At 45.4% G+C, this 24844-nt stretch overlaps 1 protein-coding gene across 1 annotated transcript; it reads right to left on the minus strand.

Moving 5' to 3' along the window:
- Positions 1-2997: 2997 nt before the first annotated feature.
- Positions 2998-24577, minus strand: WARS2 (tryptophanyl tRNA synthetase 2, mitochondrial). Its single transcript, XM_077479581.1, has 6 exons — positions 24474-24577; positions 20334-20588; positions 18332-18412; positions 7969-8054; positions 7594-7712; positions 2998-4161 (listed from the first exon to the last, which is right to left on the minus strand). Exons 1-6 carry the CDS (start codon positions 24561-24563, stop codon positions 3713-3715), a joined length of 1080 nt encoding a protein of 359 aa, XP_077335707.1. The 5' UTR covers positions 24564-24577; the 3' UTR covers positions 2998-3712.
- Between the last annotated feature and the right edge of the window lie 267 nt (positions 24578-24844).

A 24844-nucleotide genomic window follows, 5' to 3' on the forward strand; every position in this document is an offset into this window, starting at 1 on the left:
AGATGTTGACACGACGATCTCTCCGGCCACAATGCCAGGGACGCGCTCCGCTGCCACTTATATAGGGACAATGGGGCGGTGTCACATGGGTTGATGTCACATGGGTTGGTCACATGGGTTGATGTCACATGGTGACCCCGCCCCCTTACCATGTGACATCAACCCATGTGACCAACCCATGTGACCTCAACCCATGTGACACCGCCCCATTGTCCCTATATAAGTGGCAGCGGAGCGCGTCCCTGGCATTGTGGCCGGAGAGAGCGTCGTGTCAACATCTCCTGGAGAAGAAGAAGAAGAAGAAGAAGAAGAACGGAAGGCGGCGGCGGCGACAGAAGACCGGGCCACCGCCTGTAAAAGAGCTATAAGAAGGCGCGGTGGCCCGGCAGAAGAACCGAAGAGGGGGACAAGACCCCCGAAGTCGGGAGAAGAGGCCGGCGGCGGGGAGGAAGAAAGCCGGACTCCTCCGCTAGCAAAAGAGCTACAAGAAGATAGCGGAGGAGTCCGGCGAGAAGACCCCCGAAGACGGAAGACCCCCGGAGCTGTGCAATAAAATATTTTTTCCCTGTGTTGTGTTTTTTTTTTGTACTTTTTTTCCACAGGTGAATGGGTAGGGGTACATTGTACCCCATACTCATTCACATAGGGTGGGGGGCCGGTATCCGGGGGCCCCCTTATTAAAGGGGGCTCCCGGATTCCGATAAGCCCCCCGCCCGCAGACCCCGACAACCAACGGCCAGGGTTGTCGGGAAGAGGCCCTTGTCCTCATCGACATGGGGACAAGGTGCTTTGGGGTGGGGGGGCCGCACGCCCCCCCCTCCCCCAAGGCACCCCCCCATGTTGAGGGCACGCGGCCTGGTACGGCTGAGGAGGGGGGGGGCGCCCGCTCGTCCCCACCCCCTTTCCTGGCCGGCCGGGTAGCGTGCTCGGATAAGGGTCTGGTGTGGATCTGGGGGGGACCCCCACGCCGTTTTTTCGGCGTAGGGGGTTCCCCTTGGAATCCATACCAGACCTAAGGGCCTGGTATGCTCTCGGAGGGGGAACCCACGCCAAATTTTTTTCAGAAATTTGCCGTGGAGTTCCCCCTTCAGAGCTAATAATTCTGTCAAAGTCGCCTCCGTATAGACGGAGATCCGACTTGGAGGCGATCTCCATTGAAATCAATGGGTACCGGTCGCCTACAAGTCGGATAGAAGTAGTACAGGAACCTTTTCTGAAGTCGGAGCGACTTCAGTAGTGTGCATTAAGACGGCTCTCATTCACTTACATTGCTTTTTAAATGTTGTCCGACCTGAGGCGACCTGAGGCGACTTGGGGCGACCTGAAGTCGGATCAGGAGTTGCCCCTGTGTGAATGGGCTCTTAGTATATCATGTTTGTTGTTTTTATAAAAAAAAAAGATGTTTTGACTTCACGATCACTTTACCTTTTTCCTGTGAAGACCGGAAGTTCAGGGAAGCGGCACCAAGAGAGCAGGAGGCGGCAACATTGAACGATGTAAACTGCAAGTGCTGGGGTAAGAATTTTAACAAAATCGTTCACTAAGGAATGTTTTATTTTACTGAACTCAGTGTATTAAATCTAAAAAAAATAAAAATAAATAAAAATATCCTGAAAGTTTAATACTACTTTAAACATATCAATCAGTCCCCGCCCCCCAGCCTATTGTAAAATGACGAGGGGGCGGGGCTTTCTTCATTCGGGGTGAATGTGTTATACGACGACCCTCTGGAAGGAGGGCTCCTAGCCTCAGTTTACTGGCCTGCTTCCGGTACCTTGTGATCCCAGTGACCAATCACAGCAGATCACATGACAATTAGTAGATGAATTGCTTCCTTTCATGCCATCCACTGTGTACAATTGTGTTGCTAGCTGTGATTGGTCACAGTGATCACATCCAGTCACAGCCCATCTGTACCATGTGATTAGCTGTGGCCAAATCGCAGCCCATCTGTACCATGTGATTAGCTGTGACCAAATCACAGCCCATCTGTACCATGTGATTAGCTGTGACCAAATCACAGCCCATCTGTACCATGTGATTAGCTGTGGCCAAATCACAGCCCATCTGTACCATGTGATTAGCTGTGGCCAAATCACAACTAACCACAACAACACACACTAAATTAAAAATTGGTTACATTCAGCAAAATTGGTTGATTATATCAGGCAAATTCCCCGGTATAAGCAATGTGTTAAAAAAAAAAAAAAAAAAAAAAAATCCTGCTCACTTCCCCAGAGTAGTACAATATTACTATGGCAACACTGTATTGATCTGGTCACAGGAGTAAAAATAAAATCATAAAAAAAAGTAATAATAAAAAAAAAATAATAATAATAATAAATACGGCCACCAGTCAGTGTTTCTGATCACTGTCACACCAGTTATATGATGATGCTGTACTGCACCAGTGATAGTATATAACAAAAAAGAAAAAAAGTGAAAAAATAATGGTATGTTTAATGACTTTATTTTCCGCCCAAAAATTACAAAAAAAGCAACTTTAAAAAACTTGCATGTATGTTTATTTACTTTATTTTCCCCTTAAAATTGCAACTTTGAAAAAACTTGCAGTCATATGATGACGCTGTGCTGCACTGGTGACAATTAGAAAAAAAATAAAAAATAGTGAAAAAAAACATTTCGTAAAAAAAATTGTGACAAAACATTACAACTTAAAAAAAAAATCTCCATGCCTCTTACCAAATACCTTGGACTGTCTACATTCCAAAAAGGGGTCATTGGGGGGTGGAGAATTCTACTGTCCTGTCCTCATAAATGAGATCAGTCATCAGTACATCAGGATTGATCAACTTTCCTACAGACTAAATAATAGACACCGATTTGGGATATTTTCCCCAAAGAACGTGTCCGGTATTGAAGTGGTTAAGAACACTGCTCAGTGCAGTGCTGATTGGAAGACTTCCCCACACACACACACACTGTACAAGCAAGGAAGCAATTTGCAATTAATATCTAAAAAAAAAAAAAATCCAGTCTATTTAATAACCTTTTATTCAGCCGTAGGCAATTTTTATGGTTGAACGGCATTATTTAGGAGGGTACTCATAAAGCTTTGTGTACAATTGGACCAAAAACATAACAGATTGTACAATGTGGTTGTAATCTGCGATGTCTTGGATTCTTTCTAGGGATCCTTGATCTAAACAGTTTCTTCTTCAATTAGGAGTCACCTGTCATCCACTTAGAATTAGTGAGGTGTGATTTCCTCATATGGGGCACCAAAAAAAAAAAAAAGAAGTGGTGTGATTTCCTCACATGGGGCACCAAAAAAAAAAAAAGAAGTGGCGTGATTTCTTCACACGGGGCACAAAAACACAAAAAAAAAAAGAAGTGGTGTGATTTCCTCACACGGGGCACCAAAAAAAAAAAAAAAAAGAAGCGCCGTGATTTCCTCAAACGGGGAACCAAAAATTTTTTTTTTAAATGATGCGACTTCCTCACACGGGGCACCAAAAAAAAAAAAAAGAAGTGGTGTGATTTCCTCACACGGGGCACCAAAATAAAAAAGTGTGACTTCAGTTTCGGGGCTTAGTTTCCAGCCCTCCCATCGTACCCAGTCATTCTGGGAGGGGCAAAGTATAAAGGGGTTTTGTCTTCTTTCATTTTCCGTATTCTAAAATCCCTTATTACCTGCTTGGAAAAATGTTTTTTATAACCTTCGGTGTGACCAAATCCTCCCCCAAGTTTCTCACCTGAAGCCCACCAACCTGCAGACCGCGTCATACACAGGAGCCGCCACCTCCCTCGCCCCCACCGCCCCTCGATTTAACACCTCCCTCAAGAACCCCTCATCAGCTCTAAGTCTCTGGATCTCCTCCCGAATCGGCGTCAGTTTCTCAATAACCGCCTGCGCCACCACCAGCTTGTACTGCGCCGTCTCCAGTCCGCGGCTCTGTTCTACCACGTCCTCTGGCGTCAGCCCCGTCATGGCGCTGTGGATGGCCACTAAGTTGGAGACTCCTGGGCGGCCCTCTGGGTCATAGGTCACCTCGGAGGTGAAGTCCGTGACCGCCTTGCGGAACTTAAGCGAGATTTCGTCCGGCGAGTCCGTCAGGCGCACGGTCGCCAGGTTCTGGGGGTCCGACTTGGACATTTTGGCCGAGGGGTCTCGAAGGGAACGGATCTTCTTGGAGGTGGCTGAAAAGTGGTGAGAAATAACAGATAAAACCGCAGGAAGGAAACCAATTCTACCGCTCTGATCACTGGCTTCCTACAATGGAAAGTTTGTTCTAATAAAAAGCGAGGGACACAGGAAACCTTCAGGTTATACTGCCACCTACAGGAGGAGTGGACACCTGCAATCCAAAAAAAAAAAAAAAAAAAAAAAAAAAAACATAGGCTAGTCCAGGATAGCCCCTCCCACTACAAGCATGTCCCAGTCTTTTGCTAGTGTTCTAGGAGGTTTAGGAGGATGGATGTCTAGTCTTCAGCTCAACTTTTTTCTTAATTTCTCTTCAGTCCAGACTCTTCCCTACACTGCTGCTAAAACTGGTCTCTACAATGGCAGCGGGCGTTCCTGAGCTTATCTTTGGAGTCCAGCTGACCCGGACATTCTGGGGATAGCCAAGAAGGGACCTTCAGGCACTGGGTTCTGTGCAAGATGCTAGCCCCTGATCTATAAGTGACCTTCAGGCATCAGGTTCCCTGACAGATGCGTCCTAGCCCCCATTCTAGAAGTGACCTTCAGGCATCAGGTTCCGTGACAGATGCTTCCTAGCCTCACGTTCTAGAAGCGACCTTCAGGCATTGGTTTCTGTGCAAGATGCTAGCCCCTGATCTATAAGTGACCTTCAGACATCAGGTTCCCTGACAGATGCTTCCTAGCCTCACGTTCTAGAAGCGACCTTCAGGCATCAGGTTCTGTGACAGATGCTTCCTAGCCCCATGTTTCATAGTTTCATAGTTAGTTAGGTTGAATAAAGACACCAGTCCATCCAGTTCAACCTGAGTGAGTGTCCACAATTGTCCTTTTCCCTGTCATTGCTACACCCACATTGGTCCCTATCCTCAAGGAGCCCACAATCCAAGGTTCCCATTCATATTCTAGGGCCAATTTTGGACAGAAGCCAGAAGCCAATTAACCTACCTGCATGTCTTTGGATTGTGGGAGGAAACCGGAGTACCTGGAGGAAACCCACGCAGGCACAGGGAGAACATGCAAACTCCAGGCAGGTAGTGTCATGGTTGGGATTTGAACCAGTGACCTTCTTACTGCTAGGTGAGAGTGCTAACCACTACACCACTGTGCCGCCCATGTTCTAGAAGCGACCTTCAGGCATTGGTTTCTGTGCAAGATGCTAGCCCCTGATCTATAAGTAACCTTCAGACATCAGGTTCCCTGACAGATGCTTCCTAGCCCCCGTTCTAGAAGTGACCTTCAGGCATCAGGTTCCGTGACAGATGCTTCCTAGCCTCACGTTCTAGAAGCGACCTTCAGGCATCAGGTTCCGTGACAGATGCTTCCTAGCCCCATGTTCTAGAAGCGACCTTCAGACATCAGGTTCCGTGACAGATGCTTCCTAGCCCCACGTTCTAGAAGCGACCTTCAGGCATTGGTTTCTGTGCAAGATGCTAGCCCCTGATCTATAAGTAACCTTCAGACATCAGGTTCCCTGACAGATGCTTCCTAGCCCCCGTTCTAGAAGTGACCTTCAGACATCAGGTTCCCTGACAGATGCTTCCTAGCCCCCGTTCTAGAAGTGACTTTCAGGCATCAGGTTCCGTGACAGATGCTTCCTAGCCTCACGTTCTAGAAGCGACCTTCAGGCATCAGGTTCCGTGACAGATGCTTCCTAGCCCCATGTTCTAGAAGCGACCTTCAGACATCAGGTTCCGTGACAGATGCTTCCTAGCCCCACGTTCTAGAAGCGACCTTCAGGCATTGGTTTCTGTGCAAGATGCTAGCCCCTGATCTATAAGTGACCTTCAGACATCAGGTTCCCTGACAGATGCTTCCTAGCCCCCGTTCTAGAAGTGACTTTCAGACATTAGGTTCCCTGACAGATGCTTCCTAGCCCCCACGTTCTAGAAGCGACCTTCAGGCATCAGGTTCCCTGACAGATGCTTCCTAGCCCCCACGTTCTAGAAGCGACCTTCAGGCATTGGTTTCTGTGCAAGATGCTACCTAGCCCCTGTTGTGGTAACAAGTTCACAATGGAGTACCAACCAGGTCCAGAGCCATTGGCTGTGCCTCAGTGCTTGCCCTCTGAGGACCGACTCTGAGTAGACCAATCAGGCTGAGCCTGAACACCAGAAGCTACCTCCTTAGTTGAGTTACTGGGTGCTTAAAAAGGTCTACTTCCTGCTAGGTGCTAATGCAGAAGGGGTGAACTTGAGGGACTGAGCACTGACATCATGGGTCGGAGTGGTCTCTTTCCCCACCAATCCCCCCGGGAAGTATCTCCTGCATTGCAAAGAGCCACATGAACTTTCATCTTCAGTCCGTTCCTGTTGCCCGCCTACAGCGATCGTGGTCACCTCTGGCCATCTGACCCTCCCCCGCTACCAGCATTTTGGTCTCATGACCAGCTGAGAGGCCTAGCCTGGTAACCTGAGCATTGTGCAGTTGCCTTACCACCACGTGGTTGCAACAGATCAGATGGAGACCGAGAGCTGTGTCCTCAATCACCCTTCTTAAAAGTTAAACATCAGAGGTTGGTTTAGACCCCTGATATCTCAAAGTCCCCCAAAGGGACTCCTAAAAAAAAAAAAATTGTAAAAAAACAACAATGTAAATTTATATAAAAATAAAACAGCTAAAAAATAAACAACAAAACTTTAAACCTACTGATACCAGTGGCAGAACTACCAGGTTCACAAACGTCATACTTCCGAGGGAAGGGCCCCGGCCGCGGGTCATGTTCTCTTGCACCGATGCCCTGTAGGTTCTAGTTACACCTCTGGGTGTGCACTACTCAAGGAAAAAAAAAAGAAGAGGATCAGCCTACTGCTTTCTACCAGTGCTGTTCCCAGTCGTGGGTCCTTTAGAGTCCCCAAGACCACAAGGGATTTTGCGGTGCACCCGATTTTCTAGGTCTTCCTTTATGGAGATTGGAAACCTTTGTTGCCCCCTTTGCGCTTATTAGCACTGTACCAATTTGAAGTAGACATTGGGAAGAAGTGGTCTTCCTCTGTGTCCTGCTCACAACCGTGTGACCACTCTTCCTCTGTCTTCCTGCGTTGTCACCCTGTCACACAGGCCTCTGTTGGAGACCACAAGTGGCCATTTTAACATGGTCCACTGTTGTCACCAACAGGAAACCCTCCCCGAGACATGGCAGGCAGCCTTCGCTGGAGCCCATGTGGGCAAGAAGATCAAATTTGATGTTTCTTGCCTAGGTTTGACTTCACAAGTGACTTAAGAGTCAATCTAACATGTGGCTAGTAGGTTGCCTCGTTTTTGGCGATGACGCGTGATTGCATTTGACATTCGTGGTGGTTAGAAAGTGGATGAAATAGGATGAAAATTGGCACATGGCTGGATAGGTTAATATGGGAGGAAAAGAGGGTGTGATGAAAAGACATAGGGACTACAGGGGTTGGGGGTTAGATCTTGAGAGGGTCACTTACTCGTCAAGGTTTTGGGAATGGGAAAGAACTGTCCATATCGGTGGTTGAAGATCCGAGCCGTGTCCTGAGTGAGCTCCAGGTGCTGCAATTGGTCATCTCCAACCGGAACGTGGGTGGACCTGGGAGAAAAACCCAAATGCATTAAAAAATAAAAATAAATTACAGAATTAACAACTCATCAAAACCTTCAACCTGCCTGTTCTTCAACGGCCAAGACTTCTGCTGACACCCCCCCCCCCCCCCTCCCTACCTGCACAGCCATTCACTGGGAAGATCAGTGTACTGCTGTCTCTCCATCCCCACCTCTCCAAGCACCTTTGGTGACATTTCTGACCAGGACCCGGAAAGGATTATCTGCGGCCCAGCAGGACTTACTTGTACAGGAGGATGTCGGCTGTCTGGAGAACAGGATATGTAAACAACCCGACGCTGCCTTCGTTCTTCTGGGTCTGACTTTTTATCTGATAAGAAACAGAGGAAACCCGATAAAATAAGAATCAGATACAAATGACTATTTCTGCTGCTGAGTGCGGGAAATACTTGCGTGAGATTGTTGACTTTGAGACCTGATGCTTTCAGTACAAGGTAAGTACCAGCCCAAAAGCTCAAGCGGGGGGATCATTTATCCTTCATAAGGAGGTAAATCCCACCCCGGTCTCTCTCCAGTCTTGCACAGTTGTACCGGCTCCTCTCCTGGACTGAAATGGTTTACTCTGATTTCACCGTACACTGTGAGCTTCTCACAATGTGCATTAGAAGCTGCAGCAAGAGCAATCCAGCCCTTTCTCACACAGCCTGATTGGTCCTGACCCGTCCTTTTTATTCATTGGATTTCAGTTCTTCCAATCATGGACGCTCAGCATCACAGGTGGGCATTACCTATGCAAATGTAGCCTGCCTAGGAACACCCACTCCGCAAAGGCTGACACCCACCACCCATTAAGGCATTGCAATCTTTGCATAACTCCTCCCAAGAAACAATCACACAGGACATAGCCAATTACTAATCAGTGTACCGGCTCGGTGCCGGTACCATGTGATCGCTGTGGCCAATCAGAGCAGATCACATGACAGTTGTAAACAATGGATGGCTTTGATCCATTATATAATCTGTGTTGCTACCTGTGATTAGTCATAGTGATCACCTGGTAATGACAGGGCCAATCACAGCCCATCTGTACCATGTGATCGCTTTGACCAATCACAGCAGATCACATGACAGCTGTGCACAATCCGTTTCACGTCATCCATTGCGTTTCAATTATGTTCCTAGCTGCGATTGGTCACAGGGATTGCATAGTGCAGACGGGGCCAATCACAGCCCATCTGTACCATGTGATCAGCTTTGACCAATCACAGCAGATCACATGACAGCTGTGCACAATGTGTTTCACGTCATCCATTGCGTTTCAATTATGTTCCTAGCTGCGATTGGTCACAGGGATTGCATAGTGCAGACGGAGCCAATCACAGCCCATCTGTACCATGTGAGAAAAGTACTGCGCTAAAAAATAAATCCAAATACCTAAAAGCTGCGATTAATACGACGTGATACACACCTATAAATCATATAAATCAAGAATTTTAACCGCGCTCTCACATATAGTAAATCATAATACAAAAAATTAACACCCAAAAATTATAAGAAAAACATATAAACAAAAATACTGTGTATACACCATAAATGATCAAAATCTAGTGACAAAATACAAATAAGTGAATAAATAAATAAAAATATACTCAATAATTTTAAATTCATGCAATATTAAAGTGCAACAGAATTTGTATAAATAATCACAGATACTATAAAGTGCTCAGGAAATGTGTATAAACGACAGTTCCTCATAAAGATGTATCAGGAGTATAACAGTCCAATAAACGGAAATATTTCTTCCAAAGAGATCCTGTGCAGGTGCAAAAAAAAAGGAGATATCCTTCACTAACACCGTGCGGTTCAATAGTAAGAATGCGCGCTTACCAAAATCTCAAATCAAAAAGGCATTTGTTATCAGAAATCTTAAGGGGTCATCACACCGGAGCACCAACTCGTTTTCCACACTTCCGGTTTTGATATTTCTGTTTTTTTTTTTTTATTGGCTATTTTACCTTTGCCCTCACTTAACATGGAGCCTGCGGGTGTCATGTGGCTGCCATGTTGGTGTGACGCACTTCCGGGTTTCCGCTATTTCCTGTTTTCTCCCCTCAGCTCAAAACGAGGCTTGGTTCTATTTCATGTATATAAAACGTGATGCGTCAGCGCGTCGCCCATGCCCCAGACGACGCCACATATGGCGAAACGTACGTAGGGTGGTCTTGACGTGCTTGACGCAAATCACGTGACATTTGGGCGTTCGCTTTACCGGCCAGGCTTTTTTAACGCTGTTTTGACCTTTATGTTTGTGAGTATGTTTTTTATTATTGAATAAAAGATTTTGTTTACGGACTTACGCTATGGGAGTTTCTACTTGCCTTTTATGAATGGTTCAACCGTGCGGAAAACGAGTTGGTGCTCCGGTGTGATGACCCCCTTAAGATTTCTGATAACAAATGCCTTTTTGATTTGAGATTTTGGTAAGCGTGCATTCTTACTTTTATTTTATTTTACTTTTACTTATATTTTTGCACCTATATATTTTATATTTATATTTTTGTATATTTATATTTTTTTATATTTATATTTTTGCACCTATATATTTTATATTTATATTTTTGTATATTTATATTTTTATATATATTTTTTGTATATTTATATTTTTTTATATTTATATTTTTGCACCTATATATTTTATATTTATATTTTTGTATATTTATATTTTTATATATATTTTTTTATATTTATATTTTTGCACCTATATATTTTATATTTATATTTTTGTATATTTATATTTTTATATATATTTTTTGTATATTTATATTTTTGCACCTATATATTTTATATTTTATATATTTTTGCACATATTTTTTTGCACCTGATACATCTTTATGAGGAACTGTCGTTTATACACATTTTCTGAGCACTTTATTTATAGTATCTGTGATTATTTATACAAATTCTGTTGCACTTTAATATTGCATGAATTTAAAATTATTGAGTATATTTTTATTTATTTATTCACTTATTTGTATTTTTTTCACTAGATTTTGATCATTTATGGTGTATACACAGTATTTTTATTTATATGTTTTTCTTATAATTTTTGGGTGTTCATTTTTTTGTATTATGATTTACTATATGTGAGAGCGCGGTTAAAATTCTTGATTTATATGTACCATGTGATCAGCTTTGGCCAATCACAGCTAATCATAACAAAACAAACCGAATGAATCAGTTTCATTCAGAAAAATAGTTGCTTATAGCAATGAAATTCACGGCTATAAAGCAAATCATAATAAGTAAAAAATAAAAATAATATTGATCACTTCCCCAGAGTAGTACAGTGTTACTGTGGGAACATTATATTGCTCTGGTTACAGTGCGTTGTAAAAAATAAATAAAAAAAAAATTTAAAAATAAAAACAAATTGAACAAAGCCAGTGAATTTAATTTTTTTAATTTCTTAATTTTTCAAAAAGTTATGACAAAAACATACAACTTAAAAAAAAAAAACTTGTAGTCATACGATGACGCTGCGCTGCACTGGTGACAGTTAAAAAATAAAATTAAAAAAAAACGTAAAAAAAAAAATTGTGAAAAAAATCATTTACATCTCTTTGAAACAAATTGTGACAAAAAAATTACAACTTTCAAAAAAAAAAAAAAAATTACAAAAAATAAAAATAAACACACACACCATGCCTCTTATTAAATACCTCAGAATTTCTACTTTCCAAAAAGGGGTAATTTGGGATGGTATTTGTACTGTCCTGGCATTTTCAGGGATCAAGAAATGAGATCGGCCCGTCAGTACGTCAAGAACGATCGAATTTCAGATATCTATATCCCATAGTTTGTGGTCTCTATAACCTTCCTACAGACTATATGTCGGTCTTTTTTTTGCTTAAAGCGCAAAAAATATAAACCGCAGAGGTGATCTTTTGAAGGTCAATTGGTAAATATCTCAAGCCCTGATGAAACGCATTGTTGGTCGCTCTGATGTTTTTTGTTACAAGGGAGTATAGATTTTGGGCTCCTAGGTATGACCCAGCGTTTTGTTGAGCCCTTGTGTGATGGACCCCCCGTACTCAAGAGGAGTATGTCCGCTGTATAAGCTTCCCTTGCCGGTACCAACCCGATCCAAGATCCCCTAGACCACTCAGTCACTTGTCGAGACATCAGTGTAGGTTGGTAATGAACATAGGACTGTTTATTCAAACACAGGCACAGAGAGATATACACTCAGGGGACAATCCCCCCTTCTTTTGCATGACGACACAGGGTGGGTGGGGGGGGGGGAATACATTCAGTAACATGACAGACAGTCTTTAGGAAGGGCTGCAGGAGAAATCCCCCCTCCCCTCTAGCAGCCAATCCACATATACATCCCATAACAGGTTGCTCCTAAGGCAGATAGAAACAATAGAACAATGGGATACAGCCACTTAAACCACCCCCCCCCACCTCAAACTACTTGGTAAAAAATCTACAACAGTCTACGAGACCAAGCCCATACAATATTCCAGCAGTTGGAAAGGTGGAATTCATTTACCTTCATATATTTCTTGAGGGATATTGTTCAGAAATATGACTGTCCCGAGTGAAAGAACCCCTTCATTCTCTCAACACAAACCACACATATAGAATCCAGGATAACAGGGGTAAAACAAACTGCTGAGTCCGGTGTGGTTGTACGGCGAGTCTGGTTAGTGCAGACTTGACTGGGGTTCTCGGTCATCCTATGCCCCTAACAAGACAAAAGTAGGGGTGCAACGGATCGCCACCGATCCGTGATCCGAATGGGTCAACCTGTTCGGATCGGCACACCACGCGATCAGGGGAGCGCTTTGCTGCCTCGGCCTTAGGAAAGGCCGCAGCTTCGGCCTAGCTACAGAGCAGCAGCCATCTTTGTACACCCGGCCGCTGTTTACCATGTGATCGCTCCGCCACCCTGCCAATACCCAGCCATACTCTGCAATACTCGGTGATACCCAGCCATACCCTGCAATACCCAGCCATACCCTGCAATACCCAGCCATACTCTGCAATACCCAGCCATACTCTGCAATACCCAATACCCAGCCATACTCTGCAATACCCAGCCATACCCTGCAATACCCAATACCCAGCCATACTCTGCAATACCCAGCCATACTCTGCAATACCCAATACCCAGCCATACTCTGCAATACCCAATACCCAGCCATACTCTGCAATACCCAGCCATACCCTGCAATACCCAATACCCAGCCATACTCTGCAATACCCAGCCGTACCCAGCCATATTCAGTGATACCCAGCCAATATTACAGTAGGGGAGATGTCCATTACAGTGGGGGAGATGATGTGGATATTACAATGGGCACTATATGGTGGTGGAATTTTCACAGGTTTTTGCAAATTCAATTATTATTTGCTGATCCGAGAAATGATCCGATCCGTGACTCTGATCCGAGGAACGATCCAATCCGTGAGTTTTTTGATCCATTGCACCCCTAGACAAAAGGATAACTTATACATATGAGGGCCCGGTGGAGCTGGAAAATAGGTTTCCAGAGCTCTCCAAGGTAAGCTGGGTTCCACAAGCCCCCCGTCCAAAAGTGACTCCCGTCACATCTTGTATACATGGAGACATTCAATCTGTGTCCCTTAGTTGGTGGGGGGGGGGAGGGAGGAAGAATTTTTGTTGGGTGCAGCTTCTCCGGAAATATTGTGTTCCGTGAGCACCTGACTGACATCCTTCAACGAATACACTAATAATACCAAAGTGTATCCAGCTCCTCTGACATCCATGCTCCGTCCATACCCCAACATGCCGCCCAGGGGCCAATAAAGTTGCCCCATCCTATCCTGGTGCAAATTCTGCACCCCGCCAACAATCAGCTCCAGAATGAGAATCGGGAGACGCTGGTCTTCATCAAGCCTTAACACAGGTCCCGTAGTGTATGCCATCCTGCCATCAACTGCTCAAGCCCTGAGGATGAGAGAAAACGCGAAACACGTTGGCCGTGTTGGATGCTCTTAGATGTTTAAAAAAGAAGCCCTTCAAGAGAGTTGAACTTTGGCACCAGGCGAGTCCTCTACACACACATCCAAAGAATGGGATCTGGAACGGCTGAGATGCAGACGACGTTGTGCTAGACCCTTCCCCAAAGTCACAGCCACCTAATACGGCCACAGAGACTGAGGAGGCTGAAGGCACTTTCTGCCGGTGTCCACGTTCCAGGAGAAGCCATAGGAGGCCAAGTTCCAGAGCAGCCAAGTCCACAAACCCTCCGGGATTAAATCTCCAACATACAGTAATAGTAATAAAGAACCTTCCTGTCCAGGCTATTCTTCGGCGATAGTTTGACTGACAAGTACTCTGCCTGCCATGTAACACTGTACACAAATTAATTTTAGATGATTTTCTTGAGACTAATCGAGCTTTTCCTTTGGTGGTATTTAGAGCCGACCTTCACCTCCCCTCCCCCCCCACCTGATCAGTTACCTCATACCTATTTTAGGGTAACGCATCCTTCGTGGATATTCACGGCGGCGAGAATAATGTATTCGTTGCCCGCAGCATTCTAGGACACCAACACCCAGCATTGCAGGGGGCTAAGGCAGGACGTACATTATAAAATGTTCTGTCAACCACGGCTTGAAGGAAAGAAAAATCACCAAATTTCCATTAAATACAATCCGTGTCCATAAGGGAACACTATTGTATTCTGACAACCGCTGTCAGAATACAATGATCACTGCCGCCGGCTATTGCCAGTGGCAGCGATCGTACGAAAAAATAAATAAATAACCCGTCAGGCATTGAAGTCGGTTTATCGATCGGCTTCCGTACAAACAGCCTGTCCCATAGATGGATCGAAATTCGGCCAATTCTTGAATTTTGATAGGTCTATGACTGGCTCAAAGTAGAGCCCCAGGCGGGTTTTTTTTGTTTGTTTTGTTTTTAACCACTTCAGCCCCCGGAAGGATTTGCCCCCTTCCTGACCAGGCCATTTTCTGCGATTGGGCACTGCGTCGATTTAACTGACAATTGCGCAGTTGTGCGACGACGCACCCAAACAAAATGTATGTCTTTTTTTTCCCCCACAAATAGAGCTTTCTTTTGGTGGTATTTGATCATCTCTGTTTTTTTTTTTTTACAACAAAAGAAGAGTGACAATTTTGAAAAAAAAAAAAATTATATATATATATATATATTAAAAAAAATATATATATACATATCTCTCTCTCTCTCTATATATATATATATATATATAAAATATATGTATTATATATATATAATTTTTTTTATATATATATTTTTATATCTCTCTCTCTCTCTATATATATATATATATATATATATATATATATATATTTTTTTTTTTTGTAATATATATATATAATTTTTTTATATATATATTTATATATATATATATATATATATATATATTTTTTTTTTATATTTTATATATATATATATATATATATATATATATATATATATATATATATATATATATATATATATATATATATATATATATATATTTTTTTTTTTCCTTTCCTTTTTTTTCTTTAATTTTTGCTATAATATCCCAAATAATCCCAATTATTTTATTTTTTTATAATTTCTTTATCAGTTTAGGCCGATATGTATACTTCTACATATTTTTGGTAAAAATAAATAAATTAATAAAAAATAAATCAAAAATCGCAATGAGCGTATAATGATCGGTCTGCGCAAAAGTTATAGCGTCTACAAAATAGGTGATAGATTTATGCCATTTTTACTATTTTTTTTTTTTCTTTTTATTAGTAATGGCGGCGATCTGCGATTTTTATCGGGTCTGCGACATTGCAGACAGATTGGACACATTTTTTGGGACCATTGACATTTATACAGCGATCAGTGCTATAAAAATGCAGTGATTACTGTGTAAATGTCACTGGCAGGGAAGGGGTTAACACTAGGGGGCGATCACAGGGCTGTGTTCCTTGACTGTGTGTTCTATCTAACTGTGGGGGGGGGATGGGACTAACTTGGGGAGGAGACCGATCGTTGTTCCTATATACTAGGAACACACGATCTGTCGCCTCTCCCCTGACAGGACGTGGATTTGTTTGTTTACATCGACAGATCCCTATTCTTGCTATGTCAGGAGCGATCGCGGGTGCCCAGTGGACATTGTAGCCGCTGGGCAAGTGCATCAGCTAGCTCCTTAGGGACACGCCGCCCACTATACTCCTTAAAGCGCCCGCCATACAGCTATGGCGATTTGCGCAGGAGTGACGCCGATCGACGGCGGGCAGTCGGCAAGTGGATAAATAACCCCCTCCCCCCGGTGATAGTCGCCACTTATGCTTTAACCACTTGCCTACCGGGCACTTTTACCCCCTTCCTGCCCAGGCCAACGTGTAGCTGTCAGCGCTCTCACACTTTGAACGACAAATTGCGCGGTCGTGCAACACTGTACACACATGAGATTTTTTTTTAAAATCTTTTTTTACCCTACAAATAGAGCTTTCTTTTGGTGGTATTTAATCACCGCTGGGGTTTTTATTTTTTTGCTAAATAAACGAAGACTGGCAATTTTGAAAAAACAAAACAAAAAAATAAATAAAAAAATAAATAAAAATAAATAAATTAATTAATAAAAAAAATTAAAAAAAAAAAAAAAAACTCAGGCATGATGCACACTGGACGTTTTTACAGCGGCTGTTTTTGGCTTCAGATGTTTTTTATTTTATTTTTTTTGCCACAGCCAATAAACTCTCCAGCATGTTATCCTATGTGTCCCTGCACACCATAGGTTCTTATCAACTATTTTTGGCTGGGGCGTTTTTTATTTTTTTTTTTTTTTTACTGTAAAAAAAACAAAACTAGTGGGTTCTGAGAAGAGTTTTTCAGCTGCAAAAAAACGCACTAACGCCAACAAACGCCTAAAAACGCAGATAAACGCTCAAAAGCACGGCTCACCGGCGTTTTTTGATCCATTGAAAAAAATAAAAAAAATAATAAAATAACTGAAAAAATTTAAATAAAAAAATGCTAAAAAAAACTATATTGCAAAAACTTTGAAACTTCCTGCACAGCTACTGCCCTTTTTTTATAACGTTATTATAACCTCCAGTGTGCATGAGGCCTTATAAAATTTTGCAAACAGGTAATTTTGTATCCTTCACTGATGGGCATTGATAAGGTGGCACTAAGGGGAACTAATAGGTGGCACTGGTGAGGCTGCACCGATAGGTGGCACTGATGGGCAGTGATAGGCAGCACTGATAGGTGGCACTGGTGGTCACAGATTGGCAGCGATTGGTTGTAACAGTGATCACATGGTACAGAGCCTCTCAGATCAGCTCTGTACACAGTATATGTGAACTGAGCTCCTATAATGACCTCTTTTTACAATGCAGACTCCTCTAGGGTCAATGATTACTCATCCATTATTTTCTCTTCCCTCCACTGCTAAGGGGGGGGGGGGGGGGACAGGCTTTCCAAATGTAGACAGTACACTGTTTACATTTGTGATAGCCGTGATTGGTTATAACAGTGATCACATGGTACAGAGCTGCTCAGATCAGCTCTGTACATAGCGTCTGTGAACTTCACCCCCCACGACGACTCCTTTTTGGAATGTAGACACCCCAAGGTTAATGATCGCTCATCCATTAGCTTCTCTTTCCTCCATTGTTGGGGGGGAAGGGTTTCCAATGTAAAAAGTACACCGTTTACATTTGTCATAGCGGCGATTGTTAGAACCAGTGATCACGTGGTACAGAGCCGCTCGGATTGGCTCTGTACACAATGTCTAACTGAGCCCCCCTATAATGACCCCCTTTTTGGAATGTAGGCACCCCAAGATCACTAATTCATTAGCTTCCCCTCCCTCCCTTTGTTAGAAGAAGGGGGCGGACTCGCCAATGTAAACAGTACACTGTTTACATTTGTGATAGTGGTGATTGGTTATCACATGGTATAGGGCCTGTCGGGTCAGCTCTGTACATAGTGTCTGAACTGAGCCCCCATAATGACTCCTTTTTGAAATGTAGACACCCCAGCATCAAGGATCACTCATCTATTAGCCATTAGCTTCTCTTCCCTCCATTGGTAGAAGGGGGTGGGCTTTCCAATGTGAACAGTACACGGTTTACATTTGTGATAGCTGCAATTGGTTATCATATGGTAAAGAGCCGCTCAGATAAGCTCTGTACACCGTGTCTGAGAACTGAGCCCCCCATAATGACCTCTTTTGGGAATGTAGACACTCCCCAATCACTCACCCATCAGCTTTTCCTCCCCTCCGCTGTAAGAAGGTGGTGGGCTCTTCAATGTAAACAGTACACGGTTTGCATTAGTGATAGCTGTGATTGGTCATATGGTACAGAGCCACTCAGATCAGCTCTGTACACCGTGTGTGAATTGAGCGACCTCACAATCACAGGGATAAAGCCGCCCAAAGGTCGATTTCGGAAGTCACGTCTACAAAACGGCACTCCAAAAATAGATTCGCACCTCCAACTATAATACGGCGGTAGGGAGGCCGGTAAGCAAACACGTAACAAGGTCCTCCTATAGGAACATCGCAGAACACAGGGCGAGTGGTGTGCTCATTGGACAGTGTGGTCATGTGACTGTGAACTTCCGTTACTCACCTTCCACTGAGGCAAATGGCGGATCCGCGGCATCGACGTCAGACAGCCGAGAACCCAACCGAGCTCAGCGTGCTCCGGCACCTGGAAGGACAACGCAGCACGTTATACCCGCCCATGGCAGACGGGGGCACTGTACATAAATGCCTTCATACTCCTATATAATGCTACAAACTATCTACCTGTCACTAAGAGGTACAAAAAAAGAAATGTTCGATCTGCAGAGAACAAACAGCTGGAGAACACTCGATTTTGACCCAATTGCACAGAACACATTTATATGCAGTTTTGATGAATAAAGAGCTATGCTTTTATTTAATTTTTTTAATAAATACCCCCGCTATGTATTTTCTGAATGTTCAGTTACCCCTCTAAGTCCCCCCCTCCTCGCTATCACTCCAGGACACTATGACCACCACCATAATGACCCCTTATTGGAATGTAGACACCCCCCCCCAATCACTCCCCATTAGCTTTTCCTCCCCTCCGCTGTAAGAAGGGGGTGGGCTCGCCAATGTAAAAAGTACACGGTTTACATTTGTGATAGCTGTGATTGGTTATCATATGGTACAGAGCCGCTCAGATCAGCTCTGTACACCGTGTCTGTGAACTAAGCCCCCCATAATTACCCCTTTTTGGAATGTAGACACCCCCCAATCACTCACCCATTAGCTTTTCCTCCCCTCCAATGTAAGAAGGTGGCGAGCTCTTCAATGCAAACAGTAAACTGTTTACATTTGTGATAGCTGTGATTGGTCATATGGTACAGAGCTGCTCAGATCAGCTCTGTACACCGTGTGTGAACTGAGCCCCCATAATGATCCCTTTTTGGAATGTAGACACCCCCCAATCACTCACCCATTAGCTTTTCCTCCCCTCCACTGTAAGGCTGGATTCACACGTATGGAATTTTTAGTGCTTTTTTGCAGATTTGCACTACAGTCCATTTAACATGGTTTCTTATGGAACACGTTCTGTAGTGCAAATCTGCAAAATGCACTAAAAATGCCATAGATGTGAATCCAGCCAAAGAAGGTGGTGGGCTCTTCAATGTAAACAGTACAAGGTTTACATTTGTGATAGCTGTGATTGGTCATATGGTACAGAGCCGCTCAGATCAGCTCTGTACACCGTGTCTGTGAACTGAGCCTCCCATAATTACCCCTTTTTGGAATGTAGACACCCCCCAATCACTCACCCATTAGCTTTTCCTCCCCTCCACTGTAAGAAGGTGGCGGGCTCTTCAATGTAAACAGTACAAGGTTTACATTTGTGATAGCTGTGATTGGTCATATGGTACAGAGCCGCTCAGATCAGCTCTGTACACCGTGTCTGACCTGAGCCCCCCATAATTACCCTTTTGGAATGTAGACACCCCCCAATCACTCACCCATTAGCTTTTTCTCCTCTCCACTGTAAGAAGGCGGTGGGCTCGCCAATATAAACAGTACACGGTTTGCATTTGTGATAGCTATGATTGGTCATATGGTACAGAGCCGCTCAGATCAGCTCTGTACGCTGTGTCTGTGAACTGAGCCCCCCATAAGTACCCCTTTTTGGAATGTAGACACCCCCAATCACTCACCCATTAGCTTTTCCTCCCCTCCACTGTAAGAAGGTGGTGGGCTCGCCAATGCAAACAGTACACGGTTTACATTTGTGATAGCTGTGATTGGTTATCCTATGGTACAGAGCCGCTCAGATCAGCTCTGTACACCGCGTCTGACCTGAACCCCCCATAATTACCCTTTTGGAATGTAAACACCCCCCAATCACTCACCCATTAGCTTTTCTTCCCCTCCACTGTAAGAAGGTGGCGGGCTCTTCAATGTAAACAGTACACCGTTTACATTTGTGATAGCTGTGATTGGTCATATGGTACAGAGCTGCTCAGATCAGCTCTGTACACTGCGTCTGTGAACTGAGCGATCCGATGATAACTCACAATCTCAGCCATTGACAGGCACATTATACAACCGCCCCCCCCCCCCAAATCTACACTGACCTGAGACTGCTGGAAGAGGACGCTCTTCTCCGGGTCTATCCCGCAGGCCAGCAGGCAGGCGGTCATGTCCAGGATGCTCTCACGCAGGCTGCGGGGGTCCTGGGGGACGGTGATGGAGTGCAGGTCCACGATGCTGTAAAGTACCGAGCTGAACTCATCCTGCAGCTTCACCCAGCTCTGGAGTGCGCCCAGGTAGTTCCCCAGGTGAGGGAACCCGGTGGGTTGTATCCCGGAGAAGACGCGGGGGGTGGCATCCTGCAACATAAAACACGAGCAATGTTACTACAGCAGACAGGGCAATGGTGGGCTATACGGCCTGGCAGCGCCAGGATTCTAGGCTCAGTTCTGCAAGTCTTGCCCATTTTATGCTTCATCCCAAACGGATTTGGGGGGGAGGGGGGGGTAAGAATCTAATAAGAGTGAAAATGGAAGCAAATCCTCAAACAGGACAATTAGCAGGGGCACAGACTAAGGAAAGAGAACCTGTCACTTCACCCATTTCATAGGTTTACTTTATATAAAGGGGGATGAGATTCTTGCCAATGGCGAAGCTAGAGGAAATGGCGCCCCCTGAAGGTGGTGCTGCCCTCATCACCCGACCTTTGCCAGAATCAAGAACTCTCTCCCTCCGAACGCGGCTGCGTCCGGCCGTCACCAGCTGTACAACATCCCCTCACACGGCAAAGTCCAACATCTACAAACCGAACGTCGCGGGGTGTTCTTGACGTTCTCCTGGCGAACGTCTCGCTGTGCAAATTCCAATGCGAGGCGACGGACGTTACCGTGACTGGATGGAAAGGTGACGCCATCTTCCCGTGACACATAATGGATGATTTTATTCCCAGTGTCATTATGAGCTCAGCAGTTCCTTTCCTTCGTCTACATTCGTATTGTGTTTTCAAAGTTCTGCTAGAGTGTGAGCTCTTGGGACCGGCCCGCCTGTGACATCATGATGAGGCGGCTATGATGAATGAGGGTGTCAGTGGGGGGGATGGGGAGTTTTTTTATGCTGGAGATGGGGAGATTGGTGTCTAAGCTGAAAAAGCTGCGATTTGAGGTGGGGATCCGATTAACCCCTCAAAGAGAAGGAGCTGTTACTGAGGGGTCTGGCCTCGTATGCCCCCTTCCTGCAGGTCAATGTCGGGGATGCCCCCTTCCTGCAGAACAGTCCCCGGTATGCCCCCTTCCTCCTACAGGTCAGTCCCCATAAGCCCTCTTCCTGCAGGTCAGTCCCGGAGAAGCCCCCTTCCTCCTGCCGGTCAGCCCCCGTACACCCTCTTCCTGCAGGTCAGTCCCTGCACTCCCGTCTTCCTGCAGCTCAGTCCCTGCACCCGCATCTTCCTGCAGGTCAGTCCCTGCACCCGCGTCTTCCTGCAGGTCAGTCCCTGCACCCGCGTCTTCCTGCAGGTCAGTCCCTGCACCCGCATCTTCCTGCAGGTCAGTCCCTGCACCCCCATCTTCCTGCAGGTCAGTCCCTGCACCCCCGTCTTCCGGCAGCTCAGTCCCTGCACCCCCGTCTTCCTGCAGGTCAGTCCCTGCACCCCCGTCTTCCTGCAGGTCAGTCCCTGCACCCCCGTCTTCCGGCAGCTCAGTCCCTGCACCCGCGTCTTCCTGCAGGTCAGTCCCTGCACCCCCATCTTCCTGCAGGTCAGTCCCTGCACCCCCGTCTTCCGGCAGCTCAGTCCCTGCACCCGCGTCTTCCTGCAGGTCAGTCCCTGCACCCGCGTCTTCCTGCAGGTCAGTCCCTGCACTCCCGTCTTCCTGCAGCTCAGTCCCTGCACCCCCATCTTCCTGCAGGTCAGTCCCTGCACCCCCGTCTTCCGGCAGCTCAGTCCCTGCACCCCCGTCTTCCGGCAGCTCAGTCCCTGTACCTCCCTCTTCCTGCAGGTCAGACCATGTCTCTGTGCCCCTATCTTCCTGCAAGTCAGTCCCTGTGCCCTCCCCCCCCCCCTTCCTGCAGGTCAATACCTGTACCCCCATCTTCCCGCAGGTCAGACCCTGTACCCCCATCTTCCCACAGGTCAGACCATGTCCCTGTGCCCCTGCTCTCCCTGCAGGTCAGTCCCTGTGCCCCCCTCTTCCAGCAGGTCAGTCCCTGTACCCCCACCCCACCCCCCCCCGGCTGACTTGACTGGCCATGCCCCTCTTGTCTTCACGTACAATGTAGGACCAGTGGTCCCCGTTAGTCCAGCTCTGTACAGGATGGTGTGGGAGTGGCGCCCGGACAGTGCAGGAATGGGGGATGGAACGCAGGATAATTACTGAAACATTGTAACAAATAAAATGTTCCTAAACAATGTCCAATCATTTCTGTGTACAGGAAGGGGGCGTGTCAGAGCAGAGCAGATACCCCTCTGGTTATGAAGGGGTTAATCTGATCCCATTCACGGGAATAGAAAATAACAAACAATAAAAATCCCCTTTATATAGATATATAACGGTCGCACTGCGGCGCTCCGGTGGACAAATCCAGAAATCCAGCAGAAGTGTTTATGGAAAATATATTGGATTGGTGGAAAAACGCCCTCCTTGTCATAATGGGACTGTATATGGGGGGGGGGCAGGGAATAAATAAATATATATATATATATATATATATATACACAGCGAGTGCAGCTGAGTGATGTACACAGGCAGACCGCCATCTGTCCATTCAGTGTGTGTGGGGGGCCGGGGGGGGGGGAACACATCCCCCGCTGATCCGTCTGACAGCAGTGATTGATGGCGGGTCTCCCGGTGCCGGCCGGGGGGGGGGGGGGGGGGGGGGGGAAGTGCCGACAGAGAAGCCGCCATCTACAAGGGGGGTGATTAATGAGCTTCACCTGTCTGGGGAGCAACCCGACAACCCCCCACAATTATCTACCCCTCCCCCCCCCCCCCCCCCGTAACATGAAGAATCTGACATATTCACTGACAGAGAAGACATCAGAGCCAATCACAACACACACCGGCCAATCACCAACCAATTACATTGCATGTATGATCAAACCAGTCCCACTGTGTCCTCTCTGGTCATTATAGGAGGACTACAAGTCCCAGCATGTCCTGTGTGATCATTATAGGAGGACTACAAGTCCCAGCATGTCCTGTGCGATCATTATAGGAGGACTACAAGTCCCAGCATGTCCTGTGCGATCATTATAGGAGGACTACAAGTCCCAGCATGTCATGTATGATAATTATTGGAGGACTACAAGTCCCAGCATGTCCTGTGCGGTCATTATAGGAGGACTACAAGTCCCAGCATGTCATGTATGATAATTATTGGAGGACTACAAGTCCCAGCATGTCCTGTGTGATTATAGGACTACAAGTCCCAGCATGTCCTGTGTGATCATTATAGGAGGACTACAAGGCCCAGCATGTCCTGTGTGATTATAGGACAACAAGTCCCACCATGTCCTGTATGATCATTATAGCAGCAAAGAGGTATTAAGGCAAGCAACAAATTTTTTAAAGTGATATTTCTTTATTAGGGCTGTAGTATCAAAAATGAGATATAATGCATTGATGATTCCCTACGCGTTTCGACCTATATATATATAACAGTCTTCTTCAGGGGAGTTTATTCTATGCGAGAAAGAAAACGTTTGAATTGTATTATCTATAAATATATCATTTATTTTACATAATCATTTTACATTTTACTGTGCATCAATGCATTATATCTCATTTTTGATACGACAGCCATAATAAAGAAATATTACTTTAAAAAAAAAAAATCATTGTTGTTTGCCTTAAAGCGGACCTCCACCCTGAAGTGGAAGTTCCGCTCATCTGATCCCTCCCTCCCCCCCCCCCCTCTCCAGTGCCACAATTGGCACCTTTCAGGAGGACTACAAGTCCCAGCAGGTCCTGTGTGATTATAAAGAGGACTACAAATTCCAGCATGTCCTGATGATCATTGCAGGAGGACTACAAGTCCCAGGATGTCCTGTGTGATTATTAAAAAGGACTACAAGTCCCAGCATTCCCTGATGATGATTATGAAGAGTACTACAAATCCCAGCATGTCCTGTGTGATGATTATAGGAGGACTACAAGTCCCGGCAGGTCCTGTGTGATCATTATAGGAGGACTACAAGTCCCATCATGCTGTCGGCGGGTCCAGCTGTGTTGGCGGTATGACATGTCCGGTACCTGGGGTCCGGTGGGGCTCTCGGTGCTCACAGCCCGGTGCCCTCTCCGCAACCGGAACACCACCGCACGCCGGAGTATGGGCAGCGCCATCTTGGTGACGTCACGTCGGCGACCCAGAGCGGCCACACCTCCCCCCCCCTCGGGTCATGTGACCCGCACAGCTCCCCACAGAGCTTCAGAGTTCATCCTCCTCCTCCAATCATCATCATTCTATTCATTGTAACTCCTCCCCATCACTGTCATCAGACTTCCCACCACTATAATTCTACCAAGGTACAAGGTATCCATTGTAATCATTTACCATCATCATCCTCATCAATATTACTAATATAATATTACCTAATTAATAAAAATATCAGCAATGTCAAGAA

This window comes from Lithobates pipiens, unplaced genomic scaffold (genome assembly GCF_037356315.1).
Source record: "Lithobates pipiens isolate NorthernLeopardFrog02 unplaced genomic scaffold, aLitPip1_a1.2 Scaffold_16, whole genome shotgun sequence".
In the NCBI taxonomy this organism is placed as follows: domain Eukaryota; kingdom Metazoa; phylum Chordata; class Amphibia; order Anura; family Ranidae; genus Lithobates; species Lithobates pipiens.